The following is a 27,878-nucleotide window of genomic DNA, read 5'->3' as shown; positions in this document are numbered from 1 at the left end:
GTGACCAGCTTGCTGTTCAAAGTGACCAACAAGTCTTCAATCTATTTTGCTCCTTGATTCGGACACTTATTTGGCCTTCACTCACTTTGATGGAAATGGAAAATGCCCCAAATTCAATTATTTGCTGGTCCCTCTACTTGAATAGGATAAAAACAGCTTCAGCTCTGTTGAATCCAAGTCTTGGAGTATCCAGTTTCTGGCATGCTTCTTGAGGCTGCTGCTAAACCCTAATTTTTGCTGTAAATTGGAAATTACACCAGAGAAATTTGCAATTTCTCAGCCTCCAAGGATCCAAATGCTAAGATCTTTGAAGCAAGGCTGTGAAATGGTTGTGAGATCAGAGAGAAACCTGTAGAGAGAAAATTGAGAGTTTTGTCGTAAAGAATGACTGAAAATGAGTCAAATGCAACTGCTGCCCTGCCACAACAGCTTGTAGATGCAAAGAACTGAAGAAAATCAGTCATTTACTGTTGCTGCACTGTCTCAACAACCTGTAGATGTTGTCATCTGTTGTTGGTTGGTCTTCTCCTACCCCTGGCTGCCTCAGAAGGTCCTCCAATGGGTGCAAATCAGACCACTAGCATCTCCTCTCTCTCTTGCAGGCTGAATGCACTAAAAATGCCTCTGTCTAGCCTCTAAAGACGTTTTTCAGTCTTGCATGGGCATTTTTGACAAGTGACAGTCTTTCCAAATGGTTTTTCCAGCATTATCCATAATTAAAAATTAATTTTCAGTCTTTAAATACTGAAAATTAATTTGATAATTATTTTGGTGTCCTAAAAAATAATTTGACTGGCCAATAATTAAAACAGAAGAAGGGATAGAAAGAACACAACTCTGAAGTAAATGAATCTTGTAAATGAATGTAAGAGTATACGTTGTGCCCAAGGGGAGAGCAGTGTGTCGGAGAGTGACATCCACCAAAAATGGATCCCAAGTGCTCTGACCACCAGTCGGAGTGACAAAGTAGAGAAACACTAAACGTTGATCACTAGAGTGTAAGGAGACTGAGGCGATTGCAAAGGATTGTGCTTGATGGTGTGGACGAAGCAGCAAAACGTAGCAGTAGAATGCCGCAGTAAAACACAATAGAACACCATAGTAAAACGCCGCAGTAAAACAAGGTGATGGCAACAATTATGAAGATTAGACCGCCATGTAGCGGGAGACTAATGGATGGCTGAGATTTGCACATAAGGGTGAGAAACCTGTATGGAAGAGATGGGTTTGAATGAGGGCAGTCTGTCTATTTATAAATGAGGATGGATCCTTCTAAATTAGGGTTTAACGGAACTCTCTTGAATCACTCCCCATTTTAGAGTTTTCATTAAATTAAGCTTGTTTTCAAACTGTTTAAGTAGCTAATCAACATGGAATGTGTCATAAGGACATGTATTTTTGAAACCTCACTTAACATGTGGATTTGTTTGAGCTTTGTGTTTAGGGTTTGAGTTTTGCTTTTTGTGTCTGTGTTTGTCTCGTTGTGCTTCTGTTGTGGTCATACACTCTGTTTCCTTAGTGCAAACCCTAGCAATGACGCTACACTCTTCTTTACACCAAATTCATTACTTCATGTGATAAAGTGTACATATACACTAATCCTAATGGTAGTGAGGTCCTTGCTCTCTATAGCCAATTGCAACTGATCATAACTAGAATATAGGTCACCCAAAGAGTAAATAGCTCTCTGAGTAAAAGCCTTTGCAAATCCATCCATAACTGGACTTGCCCCTATGTTTCTGATGGTCACTTTGTTAATTCGCTGCATATCCTAAATAAAACTTAATGCTCCATTTTTTTTTTTGGTACTGTAAACCATCTAGTTGAATACAAAGATGAAGAAGATTCAAAATTTTCCATCTTCATCTTCTCATTTAGCAAGTCAATCAACTTGGGTAGATGAGCCTTACATATTAGAATTAGCCACAAATTCCAAGGTACATAGGAGATAGTAAAAATGATGAATTCCAATGTACATACAAGATAGTAAAAATGATGATAGTTACAACAATACCTAGATCAATAGAGTAGGTTCTCACAACAATTATCCATTTGTTTTGTAGACAAACTTGTTTCCTCGTTGCGCCTAACTGGCCCATTTGGCTCGACCGGACCGTTTATGTCGCGCTTGTCTAGTCCGGACGATTGACCGCTCACGTCATGCTCGTCTCTACGCATGCATCACTCACGCTCCGCTCGTGGCGCCGCCCGATTGACCAGCGTGTGCTTCGCCTCGCTTGCAGCTCTGCTCGCGCCTGGCCAGCTCGCGCTTGCCCTGCCAGCGTCTGCTTGCTCGCGCTTACTCTATTTGCGACCGTCTGACTGCACTTGCGCCATCGCGTCTGCATCCCATCAGGCTCCACCCTCTACGTGAACGATCATCGACCTACTGTGGCAGTTCCGCCCTCTGCCTCACGCACGAAAAGATCTCCCCAGTTGACCTACTCTTGCGCCTCCATCCTATGCTGCACGTTCATAACACTAGCAATCGTTGCTCCCTCTATCTCCAGCAACATTCCCCTCGGTATCATAGCAGCTAGCTTGGTAACCCTCAGCAGTGACGCACAATGGAAACCTTTGGTTAGACGACAGTGCATTCTGTGAGTGCCTCCCAATCAAACACCTTGTGTGTCGTTCTTTCTGAGGAAGAGCTCCTTTCCATTTGTGCCACAGAACTGAAACTAAAAGAAATAGCAGTCTTTGGATAGGTCGTAGGACACTCTCCATCCAGGGCCCAACTTCGGGATTGGCTTCACTCCACGCTACGCATTGGCATAGCGCAGATTGCGAAGGTAGTTCTCATGGGTGAGGGGATCTTCATGGTTTGACTCACCTCTGCGAATGCAACCTGCGAGCTAGTGGATAGCTCACCTTATGCCTCCATAAAGGGAGTTCTGTGATATATTGGCTTCATAGTAGAGGAGTTTGCACTCCACAACAAGTTTCCTAGATACTTGGTCACCCTTCTATTCCCCGGACTGGCGGTAGAGTGTCGGCAGTTAGTGGAGGACTTTGGACGGCTTTTCGACACAGTTCTTTCTCCCTTCTTTGCGGATGTAGTGATAGCGGCAAGAGTTCTAAAGGTACGGGTGACTGTGAAAGATACAAAAAACATACCTAAGTTTCTTGAAATTGAGGCAGGCAGACACTCTTTTAGGCAGTAGGTTATTGTGACAGGGTAGCTTGGCCAATGCTTGCAATGCCATGACTTTGGGTATCAAACAGCAAATTGCACACATTTCGGAGCCAAGGTGGCTCAGCTGATGCGCAAATCGGATGTTGGATGCGTACGTAGCGAGCGTCGGAAGGTCCCCAAGAACAAAAGAACTCTACCAAAGCTCATAAAACAAAAAGATAGATTTGCACGACATGAAGAAAAGAGACAAATTGGGTACAATCTCCCCCATGCCTTGTGTGAGCGCTTCACAAGACATGTATTTATAAATTTATTTATCTCAAAGCTCAAAAATAGCCAAATTTTACAATTACCATGCTTTAGCTTTTGTGTTTGCTTTTGTCCAAATAAAGAATAAAGCGGTTGGGCGTCCCAAGAGTCGAGGGTTGTGCCCAAATACAATGTCCAATAATGAAATATTTAAACCGAGTGTCCATGCGTATATAAAATAATAAATATTTATCAAATGCTTCAATAAATAAGTGCGCCTTAATAAATATGAGCGCCACGACTTTAATAATAAGGTGCGCGCCTATCAAAAATGATAATTTTTTCTAGGTAATTTGAATACACTCTATCGCCCAGTGCTTCCCAACACCACCGCTGCCTATTCTACACATCAACTGAAACATTCACAATTGTTAGAAAATAATAAAATTAAACCGACAAAAGTCAATACCTAGCAGTCTTCAGCTACAAAATAAATAAGTAGGTTGGAACTGTGTCCTAACCTTAATTTAATACGAGTGCACTTTAAGCTCATAAACGCCTATTAATTTAAATATGTATTTTGCGAAATCATCCGCCATGGAATCACCCACGTGCACATTAAATTAACATGACGCCTGAAAAGGATAGGCGTTCTCGTCAACTTCTCGCACAAGGAATCCACCTTGTATACGAGCCTCGGTAAATAAATATAGTTTTATGGAATCCACCACAAAACCTCACGGAATCCACTGTGGAATAAAAAACTCATGGAATCCACCGTGGTCTCACTGAATCCACCGTGGAATATGTCTCCTGGCATCATATCCCCGGGGTGGGATAGCAATTGTCTTCAATTGCTATTAGTTCAATGTGGAGCGAGCAGTGAGGGGTAAGCACTTAGATCACGAGTATGCATCCATTGGGCCTTTTCAACAGGATGATTTTTAAATTTAACCAAATATCTAAAATATCTACGACTAGTTCTAGTGGTCATAAAGTCAGTATCTAAAATAGTTTCAGGTTCTTCTTCTAACAAATGAGGGTTTTAATAGATATGGTGAACATGTAATTGGCCTCTAAAAGGCCGTAACAAACTGATATGAAAAGTATTGTGGATTTTTCAGTGTTGGGGTAGTTCTAATTTAAATGCATTGTCGTTGATTTTGTGAATGATCTTGAAAGGTTCATAAAATCTAGGGGCTAACTTAACAACAGGGTGTCTCTCAACACTTTGCAATTTTCTATTTTCAATGTGTAGCCACATATAATCATAAACTTTGAAACTTATACATTTTTTAATCTTGTTAGTTTGTTTCGTGTATGATTGCTGGGCTTTCATAAACCTCTCTTTAACTTCAGCAAAAATAGTAGCATACATATCGGCAATATCATCAACAGCTTTAACTTTGTTTGGCAATGATGTAACAGGTGTAGGCAATCTATATCCATAAATGATTTCAAAGTGTGCTTTTTGTGTAGCTATATGTGGTGTATTATTGTATGTAAATTGAAGTAAATATAAGTGTGTATTTCATGTTTGTGGTTTTGAAATTGTGTATGCATGCAAAAGATCTAATATTATACTGTTAGTAGCTTCTGTTTTTCCATTGGTTTCAGGATGAAATGTAGATGAAAATCAATCTTTGTACCTAAATTAGCAAACAAAGTAGTCCAAAAATTATTGCAAATCTAGAATCACGATCAGAAATAATAACTTTTGGCAAATCATGATTAGTGAAAACAGTCTTAAAAAACAATTGTGCAGCTTGAGATGCAGTTAATGTTTTCTTGCATTGAACGAAATATGCTTATTTGCTAAATCGATTGACAATAGTCAAAATCATATCATGATTAGCTTGGGTGTAAGACAAACTGGTTATAAAATCCATTGAAATATGTTTCCATGGTCGTTCAAGAATTGGCAAAGGTATTAACAAACCATATTGCTTACCATGGTGTCGCTTAACTCTTTGAAAAATTAAACATTAGATACAAAGTTAGAAACATCAGATTCCATTTATGGCCAATAAAAATCTTCAACGAATGTACGTAAAGTAGAAATAATACCTCTATGGCCTTAAAGACAATGAATCAATTGAAATTCAGTTATTAGCAACTAATTTATTCAAATCAGCTTGAAAACTGGGGTCTCGGTCATAGGTATCTTTCATAGGGATAAGAAAATCAAAAGATATAACGGAGATACTATGGATAGTTGGTCTTCTACTTAAGGCATTGGCAACAATATTCTCTTTTTCAGGTTGATATTGAATAAGTGGATGAAAACTTTGAATAAAAGCAACCCGTTTTATATGACGGTCAAAGATTTGTGATTGACTGAGGAGATGTTTGATACTACGAGTACATCTTGCCGCCGCTAATGATGAAATTCAAGGGCTTAAGATTTATTATAAAGCTTATTAAGCTTTATAAACTCAATCTTATGAAAGTTGCTTGTTTGCCTTCTCTAAGAAAAAACGTGTTGATTAAGGAGCTTCCCGAGTGGTCCTCCGTCGATAGAGAGTGGTCCTTTGCGATCCAACAACACAATAGGGGGTTCTTCACCGCCAGGAATACACTAGTATTGACGGTTCGTTGCGAGACTGCCTGTAGAGCCCATTTGTTCCAGGAGCTTCGCCTTCACACGAGATGGTAAGCGATTGGGAGCCCTTGATCTTAGCTTCGCTCTGATACCACTGGTTTGCAAATCGAATGCTGGATGCGTACGCAACGAGCACCGGAAAGTCCCAAAGAACAAAAGAACTCTACCAAAGCTCATACAACAAAAAGATAGATTTGCACGACATGAATAAAAGAGACAAATTGGGTACAATCTCTCCCTATGCCTTGTGTAAGTGCTTCACAAGGCATGTCTTTATAAATTTATTCATCTCAAAGCTAAAAAATAGCCCAATTTTACAATTAGCATGCTTTAGCTTTTGTGTTTGCTTTTGTCCAAATAAAGAATAAAGTGGTTGGGCGTCCCAAGAGTCGGGGACTATGCCCAAATACAATGTCCAATAATGAAATATTTAAACCGAGCGTCCATGCGCATACAAAATAATAAGTATTTGTCAAGCGCTTCAATAAATAAGCGCGCCTAAATAAATATTAGCGCCACACCTTTAATGATAAGGCACGCGCCTATCAAAAATGATAATTTCTTCTAGGTAATTTGAGCACACGCTATCATCCGATGCTTCCCAACGCCACCGTTGCCTGGTCTACACATCAACTAAAGCATTCACAATTGTTAGAAAATAATAAAATTAAACCGACAAAAGTGAATACCTAGCAGTCTTCAGCTACAAAATAAATAAATAGGATTGTCAGATCATCCTGGCTATTGTGGTAGACCATTAAAGATGACCATTGTGGCCATTGTCCCATAGGTACTCGCTTATTTATCCTGGGCTCTCTTGCGCAGGCCTATTTCATCATGCCTCCCTAAACATTTCAAATACTACTTTACAGAAGACGCCTCACACATCTACAATGTTTCTCTGCAGACCAGTTTACATACATTGGACTGAGTAGATTGTTGAAAGAATGTATAAGGGATTTAGCGGAGGCAATACATGGATCAACCATGTATGCATTCCCACACACCTTACCCCGATGTAGACCCATACGATCTACTGCTCCCCAAAATAGCCGGTATGATGACGAGTGTAGAGTCACCCGAGATCGCTTACAGAGAGAAGTGGAGCTAGGCACTCAGACACATCACCAAGCAAAGGCGTTCTTCAAACGCCTTGTGCGGAAGAAGAAACAAGACTACTTAGCAAAAGTAGAATTAGAGATATATCAGCTATTTTTGGGGCAGGATAGCAAGAGCGCATGGAAGATGTTTCATGAAAGACAGCCCCCCATACGGATTACATCACCAGATGCTTGGCTTGTCGACAACGGGAGACAGCTCTATGACCTGCTAGAACAGCCACCTATACAGCCCCCACAAGCTTGTAGACCAACACAATGGTCTTTCTTCACATGGAAAATGGTTAGGGATGCAATTTATAGATTATAAAATGGGAGGATACAAGATGAGGATGAACTAGTAGAAGATCATTTCTCACATGGTTGTGACATATTAGCACCCATATTAGCACATATGTTCAATAGAGCAGTATGTGAAGGTTTCCCTATGAGTTCGTTAGACAACACTATCATTCCGCTATTAAAAAGTGGTGATTCCCTAATTCTAGCAACTACAAAACGACCATGATACTTTGGCCAAGATATATGGATCTATATTGGAGCATGAACTCAGTGACTGGGCTGAAATGCAAGGCAAGAGAGCATAAGGAGAGACAAGTTTCAGACGAGGATATACCACGCTGGGCCATATTCTCACACTTAGAACCATTATTGAGGAGGGTCGAGCCCAAGACAAGAGGATCTATTGTTGCTTTGTAAGACTTTCGCAAAGCTTTTGATACAGTGCCTCGTACACGCATCATGCAGAGATTGTAGGACATTGGAGTATCAAAGGGTATACAATGGGGTGTTTGTGCATTATATGAGGCAGTGATAGGTCATGTATGGGCACCTGGGGGGACTATCAAAGAGGATTGACAGTACCATAGGAGTGAAACAAGGATGTCCACTTTTACCCAAATTGTTTGGTCTATACATAGATGAAGTGTTTGATTATATAGACCGAGGAGGAGGAGCTGGAGCCAGAGCCTGGCAGTGGTGCTGATACCGATATTATTGTATGCAGATGATATTATTCTCATTACAGATTCACCAAAGGTTTTGCAGTCCCATCTAGATGCTTTGTACATCTTCCGTAGAGATAAAGATCTCACAGTGAACCTTGGGAAGACCAAAACCATGGTTTTCAATACTTTAGCAGCATGAGTGACTAGATCTATGTACCAATTCACATTTGGGGGAGACATACTGGAGCATGTGAGAGAATATGTCTCTTTGGGAGTCGCCTTCTCTGGCCCACGTTTTTCGTTGAGAGGGGCATCAAAGGCACGTCTAGCAGTGGATATTCAACACTAGGGGCACTTGAGAGTCAATGTGCTCACATACATTTCTAGGATCCCAATACCAAACTCTGGTTGTTTGACACCCTAGTCACATCTACATTACTATATGGAGCATAGGTATGGGGTTGCAGCTTGTACCACAGGCGTCTTTGCCCACTCATTGATCAGATTGGAGTAGAGAGGGATTATTATGATTGTTGGGATAGCATGGAAAGGCCATTGATCATGATGATAGCACACATGATTAGGAGTAAACTCTCCAACCCACATCCCATTGTTAGAGCAGAGCTAGGGGCAACACTTATAGTTATGGAGGCACTCTTTAGGGCAGTGACCTTTTGGCACAGACTTTGGGAACTTCCACGCCATAGATACTCTAGATTTGCACTAACCTCATCCAGACAACTAAAAATAGGAGGCGAGAATAACTGTTGGTTTTCACAGATGGCTATTTGGATGAGCCTACATGGTTTGGATATTGACCGTCTTCCACCTCTGGATTATAGCCTTGACTGCCCTACACTTTCTCTCTGTCGATCAGAGTTGAACTAGGTGATCAGAGCTGATATCTTGAGGATTGAAACAACAAGGACATGGATCCATCCACCACTCCCATATCTTGAGCTGATATCTTGAGGATTGAGGATGGAGTTCTACAGGAGTTATTTCTTGTGTCTCTTTGATGATGGTTTCACTATTTAGCCAACATATATGGACACCCATCTCTCCCATAGTGTACGCGTTGCTATCGGACAGATTCGCACCTCCTCACATAGGCTTCAGATGGAGACATGTAGATGGACAAATACCCTAGCAGAGGATAGGACTTGCCAGCTTTGTGGTCGAGAGCCTCAGACGGATGAGCACTACATATGCAAATGCACAGTATACTATGACATACGAGGATGGTACCACTGCCTCTTCCATGATGGATTTGGGCCCCTTCGTCGCGTCATGGAGTACGAGGGCCAGAGATGCCTAGGTCTTTTCCTTCTAGAGCTCAAGAGGCGTCGAACTACACTACTACGAGACAGGAGGCCAGCTCACCCAGAGGGACACACATAGAGAGTAGTGATAGACTTCTTCTACAGAGCCGACCCTACTGACACTACCAGCCTAGCAGAGACAAAGCCACCCCGCTAGACACCTTACAGGCCACACCGTGGAGTCACATTGGATAGAGTCATTTCCCTTCCTCGAGTACGACGACCTTGTCTACCAGGACCACATCCAAGGAGGCCACACCACAGTCGGATTGGAGCCATTATCACGAGACACTAAAGACTCACCACCAGGCATATTAGTGAAGTAGCTAGGGACCACATCATAGCTGAGATCATGTGCAGATCTTGAGATTAGCTACAGCCCATAGTCTCCACCACACTTTTGTACATGGTCCTATCAGATCTGATTCTCCTTTCCTTTCCTTTTCTTTTCTATCAATGGAACAACACTACACATGGTTCAACCCTAGTATAGTCCCATATCGTATAGTTATTTTCAGTATTGTTTCATAGACCACCCACTTATTTGTAATATTATCTTTACCTTCGTGATGAGATGACATTAGACATGGATGTACTCTGGATTTTGTCTCATAGGCCTCATTGGCCTTATGTAGACGTTAATATATCTTTCTTTCTTTCTCTCTCAACCTTTTGTCTCTCAAGCCTACTCTTATTTGTATGATCCTTCATGTATAATATATCCACTCCCATCTATGTATTGTACTGTATGTATTCGGATGATTTAGTATGAAAGAATTGGCCCTTTTTGGCCACTCTTCTCCAAGCCTACACATTTCTTTCTTTCTCCTCTCTCATAGCATTGCTATTTAGACTTTAAACATCTATTCTATTATCTTTAGTCCAAAATAATCAAGTTAATTTTTTGTTTTCGTACTAATATCGTACCGTACCTTATAAAATCTTAAGGTACCATTTAGTACTGTATTTTATCATACCGTACCATATCATACCTTTCGTACTTGACAACTATGCCACCACCTTGTACTTCCTCTATTGCTTTTGATTCTTAGGCTTGACAGACTGGGTAGGGAGGCCTTGGAGGGCACTATGTTGAGGATAAGCTTGTAGACATTGCTGTTATTAAGGAAAAATCTGATGTACAAGAGGCTATCTGACCAGTATGTGAAAGTGCAGTAGGTCACAGGTTTCTCAACTTTGCACTCTACAGCTCAACCAAGTTCTTATTAGCAGTGTTGAAGAGAGGAGCACAACATTGGGAGATCTGTGAGACAGAGTTGTCCTCGTACTCCCTTCTTTTGTGTAGTGAAGGAAGTGGTGTTGCTTTCTGACAGACTGATCAACTGGGCATTAGAGGGACCATCTGATTTGGTGAACTTTTCAAATGGAGTTTTTTGTCTCGATGCCGATTATGGTAACTCCAAGGTCTGCAGAGTTTCAGGTGCCCTCATCAATTGGCATGACTCATGTTGTTTTTGGGTTTGTGAGACAGCACCATGTTTGGAGTGCACGTGGTCACTTACACTGGGGTTTCTCACGGGACCTGAGTGACATAGCTAGGGATCGACATCAGTTCAGAGCCTTCAGGGCAGCAGTTAGTCCCCCCTTCTTTTGAGCACCAAGAAAAAGCTTTTTTATTGATGAATGTCGAATGGCTTTAGCAGGGAAGGTGGTGGTGGGTAATGAGGTAGTGCTTGGGACTATTCATTACCTGTTACTGGCTTTCTCCCAATCTTGCATTGTTCAGGTGAAGCATCTGCCAAGGAACTCAATCTGGGATGGGAACCCAGGAAAGATTGAAGCTGCCTGGAATGTCATCATTCAGCTGAAAAATAGAGGTGGCTTGGGGATTACTTACCTACACTATCAGAGTAGAGTGCTGCTAGACAAGCTTATAGTCAGAGGTCTTCTGTGGAGTGTAGAGCCATGTAAGAAGTTGCCGTTGCAGAGTGCAGATTGAGTTAATTTACTTTAATTTTGAACAGCAGCTGTACTATCATTATATGCATGGTTACACTCTTTACATGATGCCTTCTAATAGTATGTGCTAAAGGTTGAATGTCTATTGGCAGTATTTGTTCACTGTTAAACAGTATTTCCACTGTAGGTGCATTAGGTTTATGTGTAAGATTTATTCTAGAGTTTGTTTTCCTAGTTTCCCATGCTTTCAAATTTACTGTTTGCTACATGGACAACCTTTTGCTATGTTATGCAGGTTCATAGAGAATGAGTTTTTGGGTTTAAGAAATGGAGTTCTTGATCAATCAGCTATTTTACTCTCTCGAAGAGACTGTTTGACTATCATCCATTGTAAGGTAGTATACTAAATATGCAAATGTGAACACTTACTGATTTCTTGTTTTGGTCGTTTGCCAGTGTTTCAGAACTGAGTTTGAGGTTATTCAAGCTACATGTGCTTTAGGAAGTAAATAGAGCTTCTGGTAGGGATCTTATTTCATGGCAACAAAGAAAAGTGCCTCTATGTGGAGCAAAGAAACTAGACAAAGCTCAAATAAAGGAGGAGAGAATGAAGATGCAGAAATTAAGTAGAGACATGCAATTTCCCAAATATGATGCATGTATAAGCTGAATTTTCTCTGGTTTGCACTGCTCCTAAGTCCTGCTTGTCCAATGATGCATGATCACATCTTTGCCTTACTATTTTACTCTAAGAACAGTAAGGGGGGATCTTTGGCCTCAAACTGATAAACTTTTGAATGCTCGTTTTCCCTATTCAAGTTAATGCACTTGCCTTATCTCCTGCAAAAATGGGGATTCTATTCATAGTGAGATATGTTTAAGTGTATTCTCAACCAAATCCCAGTGGAAAGAACACCTCTATTCAACCATCTATCTAAGATTACAAAGTGCCAATCTGTTTTTCAGCTGTCTATTAAATTTCTCTGCACAAATTTAGAAAGTTTTAAATTGTTTGCTTTTCTTGGCTCCTATTCTGGTTTTTGGCAAAGTAAACATTCGTTATATGTAACAAATCCACAAATGATTCCACTGCTGTCAGAGGGATAGGTCAGGAAATAGACCATATGATTGACTGAGCCTTCCGCCAGAGGCTGATGGAACAAATACACTGCTCAGCTTCAGGGCATTGCTTTAGATTATGTTGACCATTTCATGACAGCAGATCCTCCTCCGTTTAGCATATAGGGAGCTAGACAGACAGTTTTTCCTATTCCTGTAATGAGGAGAGATCCAATCGTGTTATGAACCAGTGATGGGAGCATCCTATAATGAGGAGAGATCCAATCGTGTTACGAACCAGTGATGTTGCTCCCATCCCTGGTTTTCCTCAACAGAAGTTTTTTCTTCGATTCAAGCAAACAATACAATGAAAATGAGAAGTAGGAAACTACTACACCCAGAATATACACAAAGTCCAAGGGCTGTAATTTATAAAGCAGGAGAAAAGATGAAATAACCAAGGTGCAGGATGGCAGTCTGAACAGATAGCATGAGTATGTGTGAAGAACACAATACAGATGAGAACTCAGATGTATGCTCGGGAAATGGAATCCATATATCAAACACGAGATAGTCGCATAAAATAGTGAGTCATTGGCTGTGTGGGCACCAGCACTGGCTCCTCTCCCTAGCAGAAGATCCATAAGTGATGACGAGTGACTGATTGATTGAGGAGGAAGAGCCTGAATAAATAGGACAAAAATATGTCCTCAAAATGATCAGGTCAGCCAGCATCTAATGCTGGCTGGCAGCAATAAATGCCCAATATGATCATAAAATGTCACAAATAAAAATGCCTAAATATCCTAAAAAATGTGCCCAGCCTTTGTATGCACAAACTCACACACGAGCTGACATATTTGCTAACACCCTCTCTCAGATCATGGGTGATTTGATACAACAAAATTGTACAATGAGAATGAATATAAACCATACAACATAGAACCAACAAGTAGAACCATGGATACCCAAGCACTGGGTGATCAACAAGCCACCACCAAGGTGCTTCGAAGAGACCTGATGTCAAGGTCAATCGTACAAGCTCTTGAAAATATAGAAGATCATAGCATATCTCTGTGTTTGTCCCAATGTCTCTCAGTAGCATACATGACTATCCTGTCAAAAATGCCGCTGGAACATACGTGACCATGGATTCCCTGCCTTTGGCTACAAACTGCCAAAGTGTCCCCTCATGTGAGCTCATGACTAGGAACCAAACCCACTCTCTGTCAAATAAACAACCCATCATGAACTTGGATGTCAATCCTAGCTCCAGGATTTGAACCTGCCAAACTTCAATCAATGCGTTAGGAAAGTCCCTCTCTGGATCCCATGCAGCTGTATAGATGTATAGATGAGGTGCAACTGCCCCATCTCACCACCCTCTCACACTCCCTCTCTGGCACTGGAGAGTCGTTAGGGATGCCATTATCACCACCACTAGAAAGCAGCAGAGGAAGGGGCCATCAATCCTTTCCCATGATCCAAAGAAGCTGATCCATTCCACGCCTTGGACTTCTCCTTGGTCAGAGGATCGAAGTTTGAGTCGGAGGCAAATGACTCCTCATCGGAGGAGTCCACATCCTTCTTCGTCTTCTTCTCCTTCTTCTTTCCGAAAGCCACTAACTCTTTGCGGTCCTTTCGCAAATGACCTTTCTTCCCATAGTGGTAACACTAGGTCTTTGACTTCTTCTTCGAATGCCTCTCTGAAGCTGCAAGAGCCTCACTAGAACTTGATGAAAGTCGCCCTGTAACCGCAAAGATGCCTCATGCTCAAGCAGCATCAAGGTTATATGTGTAAAACTGATAGGAATCGATGATGTTTGTGCCCTCAAAGCATTTTCCACTCCATCAAACACTGGAGGGAGTTTGGAGAGTACGAGTCCAATAAGGTGAGTCTTTGGTAGACTTGCCGAAGGTGGTCTTGGATTTGGGTCACACGAAGTAGAAAAGATTGAATAGTATCCTTGGCCTCAAATGGAATTTGCTAGAGTTGTCCATAAAGAGTAACTTCTTGCATGGTAGAAGGTGCCACATACATCAACTGCAACTTCATCCATACTTCAGAATATGTCCTCCAGAAGGTAACCACCGGTAGGACTTCTTTGGAAATACAACGAAGCAAGGTCGAGTAAGCACGAGCATCGTCCGAATCCCATGTAACCACCGCTTCCTTATGGTTTTCTTCATCAAAATCAACTGGAAGAGGAGAAGGCCGTTGAGGACGTTCAATAGCTCTGCAAACCACGTACCATAATCACTTTTGTATAAGCCAAGCCTTTATCATAGCACTCCATGTAAGATAATCAGGTCCATGTAACTTATCATCAGTGGATGTGCACGGAGGAGCCATCTGGAGAGGATTCAGAAGAGAAGTAGAAAATAGAAGGTATTTGGAGAGGGAACATAGCCAAACCACAAGCGCAAACTGCAGAAAATGAGAGTTCACATGCAATATTCACCAAAATCTAACGAAAGCAAGAAGAAATCTGCTGCAAAAGTTAAAAGATCAGCCAGAAACTGCCTGAAACAGCAAAAACGGCCTGATAATGCAATCACCCAACCAGGAGGAGATGCAGAAACACCAAAACGTAGGTTGGATCTGACCTGCAAGCAGGCGGTACAAACATTGATGTTAGCAAAAACGCAGGAAAAATAGATCACCTGGTTGGAGTAGGAGTTGCTTGATCCAACAATGGTCAAAACAGTCTTGAAAATAGCAAAGAAGACACAACAGGAGCATAGATCCTGAAATTTGATACCATGTTAGAAGTGGAGCAACAATGGAAGCGTAAATATATGCTGTAATAAATTGCTGAAACACAAGACAAAAGAGAAAGGGAAAGAAAGAACACTAAAGAATACAATACAGATGAGAACTCAAATGTAGACTCAGGAAATGGAATCCATATATCTTAGTCTCTACTTTAGTCTTCAAAAGCTACTTCTTCGAGCTATTTTGAACTTGTATTCATCTCTTCCCAAAGTTGGAAAACTTCCCCAAGCTATACATTCATCCGACATAGCACTTACAGAGGTATACAAAACAAAACAAAATAGAGATAGAGGCTCTACAAACGGTCAATAGAGGGTTAACAGGCAGTCATCGGAAAGCCTTTAGCTCAACTTCAATCATTCAAAACCATCAAGAATCAATCAATAAGCTTCCAAACATTCTCAAACTCCATCAAACACTATTCCAACCTCTCATATGGAAGAAAAACAGAGCAAAACTGAAGGTCAACAAACCCCAAACAGAACCAATCGAACACTAACAAGACATCAACAAAACATGTGAGAATATCATATCTCCACTAAAAACTATCATGAGCTTCTTAAACCTAATCAACCTCAACATCCAAGTGAGGATACAAACACAATCAGTGCTGAGGTATAAAGCTCAAAAATACAAAATTAAACTGATTGAGTGGATGGGAAACCATAGATACTAGAGAGTGTCTCCAAGGGATGACCGCGGAGCTGAAAAGATGAAGAGTTTCTTTTGCATGCAAGCCCCAGTGTCCACAACAAAATTGAGATGAGGAAACTCTATGATACAGCCAATGATGCATTATATACAGGAAAAGTATATATGAGCCAAGCTAGTTTTCCTGGAGGTTTAAGCAATGGTGGAAGGTGAAAAGGAGCCAGTCAAAGGTATCATACCAATAGAATACAAATATCTGGGTGGAACACCAGAGTGTCTCTGGCAGTGGCTGGTCATCCACTACTATACAAGTAATCTCATATTGTCAGGTATTCAGTCCACAAACAAGTAGAAAGAATTTAATGACAATGTTTTGAAAACTGGTTCTGGAGAAATTCTGTGAAGAGTAAGGAATAAGACGTATCAAGTAGTGTCTAAGAGCAGTGAAGTCTTTGTTGCTTTTCTTTGTCAGGTTAACCTTGTCTAATTGAGATTTTCACATCAAATTTGAAGGCAAAAAATAGGGTTACCCAAAGAAAAGTCGCATGAATAAATAATTTTCTATGTCCAACATCATAATACTCCCTCACATTCAAATTTGTGGCATAAAAAGTAGGTTTTGAAAGCCTAAAAGTGCTACTTTGATAATTGAAAGGCATAGGGTTCTATTGAAAAAACAAATAGAGATGTAGAATGCGACAAGTTCCTACCAAAATGAGACTTGTCACCAAATATGTGGCCATTAAGGGGGACTTTTGAAAAGAAAGCATTGCTTAGAAGATGAGTTAGTTTTCAGTTATGTCATATGCTTTCTTCTTTATTTGTTTTTGAAGTGTGGTTGACAAATGGCAAATCATAGCCATGTCTGAGGATACAAGTCCTAGACATTATTGATAGTACAGTATGCTTGTATTCAAACAAAATTTCTAGTTTTTAATGTAAAAATTTTTGAGCTTGTGGCATCACAGGATCAAACTCATGAGTTGATAAGCCCACAAGTTGTGAAAAACAAACGAGGCGACTTTAAGGTGCTTTTAGCATTTTCTGGGTTACGGCATGCATTAACTAGTAGTACAAACTATAATCAAAGAGTTTCAGAGTGTCAAGCGGCTGCAAATATATTACTAAGGTCTCTCTCTCTCTCTCTCTCTCTCTCTCTCTCTCTCTCTCTCTCTCTCATGTACATTCATTACTTTATTAAGCACTTGTGTCACCAGGGTTCTTTAGTTGTAATTGTTGGTCTCATAGGTCATTTTGACCTCTTGTAGATGGCATCTCTCTCTCTCTCTCTCTCTCTCTCTCTCTCTCTCATGTACATTCATTACTTTATTAAGCACTTGTGTCACCAGGGTTCTTTAGTTGTAATTGTTGGTCTCATAGGTCATTTTGACCTCTTGTAGATGGCATCTCTCTCTCTCTCTCTCTCTCTCTCTCTCTCTCTCTCTCGGTAAACAGGCAAGAGCCCTGTGTATAGTCTCAATAGAATTTCATGGAAGGGACACAATAAAACAATACACTACATTCGGGGAGTATATACTGAAAAGAAAATCAAGGATCTCAAGGTAGAGAAAAAAACAAGACTTCTTACTGCTTAGGACTTCATAGGGGATATTACTAAAGCCCATATCCATAATGAGGCTGGAATTGAAATAGAATAACATCCACTTGGATGAAGGTACCTATATCCCTGCTATGATAGTCATTGTATTTAGAAATTTTCCGGTCAAGGTGACAGCCTACATATATTTCTCTAGCTCCAACCTGCCGCAGCTTTTTTATATTCTGATCCAGATAATTTGCAGCATGATCTCCCTTAACCCACAGCTGTTAGTGCAAGCTGCCTTCCTACTGTCACCACTGCTTGAAGTATTATCTCTGATGGTATGAGAGAATGCTGATCATATGCTTGATAATGAGTATTTCTTTCCCTGCGATCTGAAGTTCATGTGACCCAGTAGAAATCAACCTTTCCCTTTGCGTTCCTGAGTTGATCCACGCTACTGCTTCAGCTGCTTTCTCAGTTGCCATGGGATTCGTGGAGCCATATTATTCTTCTAGTTCTTGGAGTGTTGCTTTTGCAGTTAACCATAGCTTCACAGATTTGTGTGGTCTTGTTTGTAAAATGCTCCTTTTTCCTCCTCTTCAAATCAACAGTAGATCCCTTCCTTTTATCATACGTCCCCCAGTCGGCCAGAGCCTGGTGTCTGTGTTGCAGGCCACCAGCTCCTCAATCAAGATTGGCCCTGCTGATACATGCTTTGCAGTCGCATCACCCATCTTGATGTAGTCAACCTTGGCAAATATACGGACTGTATAATCATAACTCCTCCCTGGTTCAATAAGGCAGCCTGCTCCTATAGTATGATGCTGATAGAGAATGAAAAATCATATTTACAAATGAGGTCTCTCCTAGGTGATCTAGTAACAGCAATTACAACACTTTCTTCCACAGTAGAGGCTGAATGCAGCTGGTGAAAAAGGATAGTCCTCAATCCTTCTTGCTGTCTTTCTCAAGGAGAATAGCCAACTGCAAGGAGAAGTGGACTGCACCAGGAGAAAGGAGACAGCTCTCCATCATGGTTGGTTTGTCCTCAGATCATTACTGCACCAGGCATCTAATTTGTGGCTGTCCCTCAGTCTGGGTGGATTTGGTGAGGAATATAGTGCTGAGGGCCCTCTCTGCTCCCTTTTTAAACCTCCTTATCTCTTTTTTATCGTGAAGAAGTTTAAATTAGTATATAGTTTTTTTTTCTTTTTTGCAAATGAAATGTGGCTGATTATATTACTAAAAAAAAACTGATTACAACGGAGTGCTCATGCTCAACAGACTAGCTGGAGCTGATGCAAAGTCACAATAGACTAGCTGGAGCTGATGCAAAGTCACAAATACATCATGTATAGAAGTCTCTCAAGGCGGTCTGGGAGGGATGGAGGCAAGAAGCCATGGAGGGGAGGGGGGGTGTATCGCCATCTAGGGCTGCCTGCCTGCATCACGAAAAACAAGTCCTGGCCGCCCCAAGTACGCATGAAATGACAACGGAGCTCCTGACAAGCCCTAGATACGCATTGCACCTGATCCCACTGGCCGTGGAGGGAGTGGATGATGGAGGTCCAGAGCTTTGCTAAGGTCAACTGTACTGAAAGTCTCTCTCCGCTAAAAGCCTCTTGACACTGTGCCTTTCAGATATGCCATCCAGTAAGACTCCTTATGATCTCCCATACCTCAGAGCGGTTTGTTGTGGGCTCCAGTACCTAGTAGATGGGTAGAGCCTTCAAACCGACCATTGCGCACGACCTTGCCTCGATGATGAATATCGTGTCCTACATCTCAACCTCATACAAAAGGTGACGGCCCTAGCTGACTGCTTGCCAGTAGAAAGCATCCCCATGAGATGCAACCAAGGTTAGGTGCTATACGGCGAAGGATGCGGCATGCTCCTCTCCACACGAGCGGCGCCTCCTCACATGACCAAAGGCAGTGCTTTGAGGTTTCCAGAAGCTGTTGTATGTAGCGCTTACAACCTCCCTCCTTCTGCATCTAGACAAGCCAACTTCCCACCGCCAAGCCTCCATGTGCCACCAGCCAAGTCCGTTGGAACGGCTCTGTGATATTGTACTCCGCCTAGTGCCTGCTACATGACGGAACGGCTCCGTCAAGCCAACTTCCCACCGCCAAGCCTCCATGTGCCACCAGCCAGGTCCGTTGGAACGGCTCCATGATGTTGTACTCAGCCCAGTGCCTGCTACATGACGGCGCCCAATCCGTGTCCTCCTACATCCAATACGTGTTTGCCAACCCTAGCAATATACTCCAGAACCTCGGTGGCCTCTTGGCGACTGCAGTGGCCGGCCATAGCCACTCTCGTGGATCCCACTCTAGCTCATCAAGTGGTCTTCCCTCCCAGATCCAAAGGCGCCACTCCCTGAGCTCCTTCCAGAAAACAAAGGGGTCCAGTTGCCATATCTTCCCCTGATGGCCCACCACCCGAATCCTCCTCCACGAAAGGGCAACTATCCCCTCATCCTACTGCCCTTTGTCAAGGGCAAGACTCCCCCCCTCCTGAATAGTGAAGAAAGTCCCATGCGGGGCGCCGCCCACTCTACCTGCCACCTGTAGGGGGATGCCTGCTGGTGAAAACCTAGCGGCCCATACCTCCCCGAGCTCTATCGGCACTCATATCGGGGGAGCAAGCCACTCTAGAGGTATGGCTGTGTCTATCTCCCTTCTCCTCAACTCCACTCCTCTTTGGCAGCGTGATACTCGCTACAACACCTCCTCGTCTGCCATCTTGTACACCTCCCGCCAAGTCTTGATGGTACGAGCTAGGCCGGCCTCCCAACCAGCCCACTGGATGTGGGGGTGCTCACCAATCTGTGCCCCTTCCCGATCTTTGATCACCGGCTAACGGTCTATCTCCTCCTGGCAGCCTGGGGGGCTTTGGATTAGGGCCTTATGGGGGCCCTGCCACACGCGGAGTAAGCTGCGTAGGAAGGGTGATCTGGAGGGGTGATTTGGGCTGACGTGAAGATCCATCTTAGGGACGGCCTCCACTTACCACCAAGCCTCGGTCTACAATCCTGAAGACCCTCCTGCAATAAAACCTTCCAGATCTGCCCTCCTGGTGTGAGGCCGCAGACAACTAGCTTGCCCAAGAGAGCCATACTCTGATACTCTGGGTCTATGATCCCAAGCCCTCCCTTTGACTGATGCCGTATGATGGTCGCCCATGCCACCTTGGCCCTAGTATCCCTAGAGCCATTTGACCCTGACCAAAGGAAGTTCCGTACTAGGCAGCGAAGTTGCACTACGCAGGATGAGGAGAAGCACCAACACGAGGCCATATACCAAGCCGTCTCTAGGAAGACCTAGTTGACCACCAAGGCTCGGCTCGGCTGGCTAGTGAGAGGTGAGCCGTGCTCTAGTAGGTCAGCTTCCTCCGAATAGAATCAAGGACAGGAAGAAACTACTGGGCAAGGGTGATGTCGAGTCCCACCTGGAACCCTAGGTACCGGACGGTCTGCCCTCTGCTCAGACCCATCTAAATCCCAAGTGGACGTCCCACTCCGTGCTAGAGTTCGGGTCTGTGAGGAACCCACCGACTTTCGCCAGTTGATCTTCGCTCCCATTGCAAGACAAAACACCTCAAGAGCCAGCCTCACTCTCTCTAGCATTAGCTCATCGTCCTCTATGTAGAGTGCTGCCATTTGCATACTCTAAGTCTAACAACTCAGTCTCCTCTCTCACTGGAAGTTGGAGCCCGCGTAATCCGCTCATACATGACCTGAGGAAATAGGACATCACCTCTGCAAAGAGTAGGAACAGGTACGGGGCTAGGGGGCAGCCCTGCCGTACCGATCTCTCTAGCCGAAACTCCTCCCCATGCCTGCCACCTATGAGAACCCTGCTGGTGGCTGATCTATAAAGTGCAGAGACCCCGCGAATCCAAGCCTGGGGAAACCCAACCTCACCATGGTGCCCTCTAGGAAGTCCCACCACCCTATCATAAGCTTTCTCAAAATCCAAGAGTAGTACGGCCAACCTCTGCCCACTGTGCTGAGCCCACTCTGTCGCCTCAAAGAAGGTGAATACATTGTCCAGGATGTTCCTATCCTAGACAAATCTTGTCTGTGTGTCATGGATGATGTCTGGTAGCATGGGGCGTAGTCGTCTACCAATCATCTTTGTCAGTGCCTTATAGGCCACTGACAATAATGTGATCAGTCTCCACTGGGAAAGCTCCAACCAGTCTCCCCCTTTGGAGAGAAGACTGATAAGACCTGCCGACTCCCTGGCATCTGTCCTAGAGTGAAGATCTCCTAGAAGGCCATCAATAGGGGGTCCTTCACCACTTCCCAGCAGGCAGTGAAGAAGGCCTTAGAGAGGCCATCCTCTCCCGGGAATTTCTACCCCTCTTGTGTATGGAAAGCCTCCTCTAGTTCCTTCTCTGTGAAGGGGGCTAGGAGGGAGCGCCCCATCTCCTCTGAGACGAGGGACGGGATGTGATCCCATACTTGCTGTCTACATTGCTGCCCTCTAGCTAAGGCTATCTCCTATTGGAACAAGTGATTGTTGTAGTCGGTGGCGATCTCCATCACCTCCTCTAGGCTAGAACGAGTCCTCCCATACTGATCTCGAAGGCTGCGTAACTGCTCTCTTGAGGAGCGAGGCTGGTGCACCTGGAAGAACTCCCTGCACATCGTATCTCCCCTTCGCGCCCAGAAAGCTGCTGAGGTGCAGAAAGAGAACTCCGAGCGCTTGTCCTCTAGGCCAGCAATGGCTGCTCATGCGCACACCTTCTGTGCGTGAAGGGTGGAACCCCTTGGTGCCTCATGTAATAATCTCTACGTGGCTGCAAGGTTCCACCGGAGTGCTCTCTCCTCCTTCCAGTTGTGTCGCCTGGCATGTATGGGTGCCTCTTGGCAGATTCTGCTTGACTCAGCTAGGGCCTTTGCAACCGCCTCTGCGACCCGATTCCTCTTGCCCCACTCCTTGGTCCAAACCTGCTCAATCTGTCTCGTCACCTCCTCCCTCCTATAGATCGAGTTAGAGATTCCACAGGCTCATGTATCTAGGGCAGATGTTGGGGGATCTAGTATTAAGAAAACCGGGCAATGATTGGACAACGTGGTGCTTACCAACTGCCCAATCTGGCCTCCACGAGAGCCACCCCAATCTCCCACATAAAACCTGTCCAACCACTCCAACAGGTAGTGTAAACATGGTGCTAGGAGATCCAAGATATACACACCTGTGTGGAGTCCCTTTTCCAAAGCAAGAACCAGATGGGTTGAGTAATTTCCCATAAACTAGACTTCAGCCAGTGAAGTAAGGGGAGGTAATATGAAACCATTGGTACCATGATTGTCTGGGCTGTTTTCAATCTTAGCTAGAAAGGCCAAGCTTGTGATTTCTAATACACAAACTTATCCATAATGCTTGAGGATATCCAATCCATTAGCACTTTAGGCAAAACCTACATCCCCAAAGGAGCCAAATGCTTGAAAACAGAGCCTTTAAGCACCGCCTTGTCTTGCCAACCCAAGGCCTAAAGATCACTCTCAATGCAATTGATAAGGGTCAATTTAGATGTAGTAATGCAAAGTCCTCAGGCAAGGGCAAATAAGTTCCATGTATCCATCACTTTTCGTATATTATCAAGATCAGCCTTAAGAAACATGAAAGTGTCATCCACCAAAGCTTGACCAACCAATTGCTCTTGCAAAGAGAGAGAGTCCGACCACCTCACCATTAGTCGCCAAGCCAGACAACACCGACAGAATGGGATAAGTGGGCAAGGCAAAGAATAAAGGACTCAACGGGCGACCCTACCTAATATGGTAGAGGGAAAAGGGATCCACAAAGCCACCATTGAGCAAAACTGTTGAAGAGAAATCCACACTAATAGTGTTAATTAGTCGAGATATTCTAGGACCAAATCCCATGCATTGCATTAGCTAACCCAAGATAGACCATTCCAAGTGGTCAAAGGCTTTTCCTCGGTCCAACTAAACCATCACCATTTCGTGCTTTGTGTAGCAAGCATAATCTATGCCCATTTCGTCCTTGGTTCAACACCTATAAAAGAAGGGGCTCGCCATAGAGCTTCTCAGTCTTGCCAATGCTAGTCTTGAGAGCTCAAGGAGTCAAGACCTCCAAGTAACTTCAAGTTCGAGTTCTAGTTCTTGTCTAGTCATGGTATCTAGTCTTGTCTTGTCTTTTATTATACTCATGTTATCTTGTCACCTTGCAATATCGTAGTACGAGATCTTGTCTAGTATTGTCTTGTATCTTGTGAATTAGGGCCTTGTGGAGGCCCTGCCACATATGAAGTAGGTTGCGGAGGATGGAAGATCTGGGTAGCGTGATCTGGGCAGTTGTGAAGATCCATCTCAAGGATGGCCTCCAAATACCACCAAGCCTTGGTTGGCACTCTTGGGGACCCTCCTGCAAAAGAATCTTCCAGGTTTGCCCTCCTGGTGTGAGCCCACAGACTACTAGCTTGCCCAAAAGGGCCATGCTGTGGAACTTTGGGTCTATGATCCCAAGCCCTCCCTCAGACCCGATGCCGGATGATAGTCGCCCACACCACCTTGGCCTGAGAATCCTTGGAACCGTCTGAGCCAGCCCAAAGAAAATTCCGCACTAGGCGGTAAAGTTGAACTACACAAGATGAGGAGAAGCACCAACACGAGGCAATGTACCAAGCCGTCGTTGGGAGGACCTGGTTGACCACCAAGGCTCGGCCCGTTAAGAAAAGGCGGGTAGTACTCCAGTAGGTGAGCTTTCGCCTGATAGAGTCGAGAATTGGAAGAAATTGCTGGGCAGGAGTGACGTCGAGTCCCACCTGGAACCCTAGGTATCGAAGGGTCTGCCCCCCTACACACCCATCTGAACCCCAAGTGGACGCCCCACTCTGTGCTAGAGTCCGAGTTTGTAAGAAAGCCAACTGACTTTCACCAGTTGATTTTTGCTCCAGCTACAGCGCAAAACACCTCTAGAGCTGGTCTCACTCTCTCCAACATCAGGTCATCATTCTTTATATAAAGGGTAGTATCATCTGCATACTCTAAATCTAGCAGCTCCGTCTCCTCTCTCATTGGAAGTTGAAGGCCACGTAGCCCACTCACACGTGACTGGAGGAAGTAGGACATCACCTTTGTAAAGAGTAAGAATAGATACAGGGCAAGAGGACAGCCCTACCGAATAGATCTCTCTAGCCGAAATTCCTCCCCCCCTTCTACCACCTATGAGAACCCTGTTGATGGCCGATCTGTAAAGTGCAGAAAACCCGCAGATCCATGCTTGGGAAAAGCCCTCTAAGAAGTCCCAATCAACCCTGTCATAGGCTTTCTCGAAGTCCAAGAGAAGTATAGCCAATCCCTGACCATTGTGCTGGGCCCACTCAATCGCCTCAAAGAAGGTGAAAACATTGTCTACGATGCTTCTATCCTGGATAGGCCATTGACAACAAGGTGATCGGTCTCTACTGGATAGCTCCAACCGGTCTCTCCCTTTGGGGAGGAGACTAATAAGACCTGCCGATAGACTCCCTGGCATCTATCCTGACTTGAAGATCTCCTGAAAGGCCAGCAGTCGGGGGTCCTTCACCACCTCCCAGTAGGTAGTGAAGAAGGCCTTAGAAAGACCATCCTCTCCTGGGCATTTTTGCCCATTTTGTGCATGGAAAGCTTCCGCTAATTTCCTTTCTGTGAAGGGGTCTAGGAGGGAGCGTCCCATCTCCTCTGTGACGAGGGACAGAATGTGGTCCCAGACTTGCTGTCTATAGCATTGTCCTCTGATTGAGACTGCCTCCTGCTGAAAAAGGTGTCTGTAGTAGTCAATGGCAATCCCCATCACCTCATCTGGGCTAGAGCGAATCCTCCCATACTGATCATGGAGGCTACGAATCTGATCTCTTGAGGTGCAAGGCTGATGCACATGAAAAAACTCCTTGCACATCGTGTCCCCCTTCCACGCCCAAAAGCTTACTGAGGTACGGAAGGAAAACTCCAAGCGCCCATCCTCGAGACCGGCAAGGGCTTCCCATGTGCCTCCTGTCCCACTCCCTAGTCTAGAGCTACTCAATTTGCCTCCTCACCTCCTCCCTCCTATAGATCGAGTCAGGTATCCGACACGATCGTGTGTCAAGGGCTGAAACTAGAGCATCAAGTGTGAGGAAAATCGGCCAGTGATCAGACAAGGTAGTGCCAGCCAACTGCCCTACCTGGCCTCCGCGAGAGCACCTCCACTCTCCCACATAGAACGTGTCCAACCGCTCCAGAAGAGCTCCACCCAACCGCTTGTATCCCTAAGAGAAGTCTAGTGATCTCTCCCTCCTATGGAAAGCTGAGTCCCGCCAAGCATCACGTGCTCCTATTGCGAGGAGGAAGACCTCCCATGCCTCCTGCTCCTCCCATGCCTCCTGCTCCTCCCTTGCCATACCCTGGTTATCTCTGCCTCTGCCTTGTTGGTCCTCTAAGGCCTCCAGGTTGTTGACGTCGCCTCCAACAATCTAGGAGTCCACCTCTTGGAGTCTTGCTACGATCTCCACCCAGAACCTAATGCGTACCCTAACCTCAGTAGGAGCATAAACATAGAGGACTCTGAGCCACGAGTCCCCTATATCCAATCTGATTCATAGGACCCTCCCTGCCACAATTCTCCCGTGGTCTTGTACACAGGCAATGAGGCTTGGGCCAATAGAGGTGCATATGCCTCCACTCCTGCCTTGGGCACCGAGCTTGTGCTCTTGCAAAAGTAGATGTTGATCCGTCCGGCAAGGGTAGGCTACAACTCTTGCCAAACAATCAACTTCCTCGAACCATGTGCCCCACTGTAGTGGAGGCTATTCACATTCCAGTATGCTAGATGTAAATTGATAGGGAAGCTTGTGACTGACCAAATAGGCATCTGTTCGGTGTGGAAGCTGCTGATGAAGAAGAAGAGCTATGGGACATGTGAATACGTTTTGCCGCAGGCTTGGAAGGTTAACTCCATTCCCCATGGTGGCTCTCAGGAAAATCATGGGGGTAATAGATGCTCCATGCGGTACCACCAGGGCATCTATTAGCCAGGTTGAGAGGTGTGACTCTGTACACTGGTAGAAATGGACAGCCTGTGCAAGGGGGGGACTAGGTTGCCGGTGAGGGGAAGTTTAGGCGTATGAGGCTCATCACCTCCTATGGGAACAAAAGGGGGGGAGGGGGGGGGGGTCACCTATACTAGGTGAGGATCAAGGGGACTAATCGAGGGGGGGGAGATGGTGGGGAGGAGGAAGATCGAGGGATGGTGGGGTGATCAGAGGTAGGAGGTGGGTGTGGGTAGGGGGGGGGGGGGGATCCATGAGGAGGGGGTGGATGTGGGGGCTATGGGATCTTTGGTGAGGTTGCTTGTGACGCCTTTGTGGGTGGTGGAGGTGGTCTGTGATCTTGCTGGGTGGGACGAGTTGGGGGGTGCTGTGGGGTGCTTTGCCAAGGGTCCATCGCTCACCCTTCTGCTCTTTGCTGTCATGGTTGTGTCCGAGGGGCTGACTGAGGCTCCCCCTACCGTCTCCCTCTCTATCGTCACTATGGACCTGTGTAAAGCCATCAGTGTCCACCTACGGGCCTGTTGGCAAAGCCACCTTTGCAACGAAGCACGTGCAATTTGTTGTCTAATGCCCAAAGTCATGGCATCGCAACCACTGCCCTGGCTGCCCAGTCACAGTAACCTGTTGCCTGAAGGAGTGTCCGCCTACCTCAATCTCTAGAAACTTCGGTATGTTCTTTGTATCTTTCACAGCCACCCATACCTTTGGGACTCCTGCAGCTATCACTGCATCCGTGAAGGAGGCAGGAAGAATTGCGCCGAAGAGCCATCCAAAGTCCTCCACTACCTAAGGATACTCTACCGCTAGTCTGGGGAATATTAGGGTGACCGGGTGTCTAAGAAACCTGTTGTGGAGCGCGAATTCCTCCAGTGTGAAGCCACTCTAAACCAGGGAACCCTATAGATGACCCCCTTCGTGGGGGACGCAAGGGCAAGGGAGGCCGAGGCAGCGCGGGAGCTGGCGATGGCAAGGGGGCTGGCAGCAGGGGGGTACGATGGCAGAAGGCGGGGGTGCGATAACGTCAAGGGGGGGTGATGGCAAGCAGGGGGCATGTTGGCGACAACGGGGGTCGCAGGGCAAGGGAGGTGGGGCAGCGCTGCTGTATCTGGAGATATTACCAAGGAAACTCAACCACTTATGGTAACTCTTGGTGATCACAAATCTCGTGTATGCTTTAATGTCATATCCAGTCCCACAAATCCAATCATCCTTGGGATGCCTTGGCTAAAGAAACACAACCCAAAAATTGATTGGGTTAAGCAAAAGATTACACGTCATGAAAATCAAGGAAAGTCAGTATACCTAGGAGCCAAAGCCTTTATGCACACAGCAAGGCAGGAACCGATCTACATGATATATCATATACCAGCTCAAGAATCTAGTAAGGATGAGTCAATCAAGCTACCAAGCCAGTATCAAGAATTCTAAGATGTCTTTTTAAAAAAGAATGCGAATCTCTTGCCCAAACACAGACCATATGATTGTGCTATAGAACTCCATGAGGGGGCT

The 27,878-nt window shown here is 44.7% G+C and overlaps 1 protein-coding gene across 5 annotated transcripts in view; it reads left to right on the top strand.

The window, feature by feature from the left end:
* The window catches only part of GALAK (galacturonic acid kinase), a 139,323-nt gene that overhangs the window by 80,217 nt on the left and 31,228 nt on the right, over positions 1–27,878 (top strand). For all 5 annotated transcript variants that reach the window (XM_087693854.1, XM_087693853.1, XM_087693852.1 and 2 more), the window contains 2 exons: positions 11,590–11,689; positions 16,749–16,909. In XM_087693854.1, the coding sequence (XP_087549980.1) occupies positions 11,590–11,689; positions 16,749–16,909 (261 nt within the window). The remainder of the gene's footprint in view (positions 1–11,589; positions 11,690–16,748; positions 16,910–27,878) is intronic.

The sequence above is a fragment of the Lygodium microphyllum genome, chromosome 15 (genome assembly GCF_053477565.2).
Source record: "Lygodium microphyllum isolate KBCC chromosome 15, Lygodium_microphyllum_v1.1.10, whole genome shotgun sequence".
NCBI lineage: Eukaryota > Viridiplantae > Streptophyta > Polypodiopsida > Schizaeales > Lygodiaceae > Lygodium > Lygodium microphyllum.
Note: the sequence above shows the minus strand (reverse complement) of the source record. Positions and strands in the feature narration are given on the sequence as shown.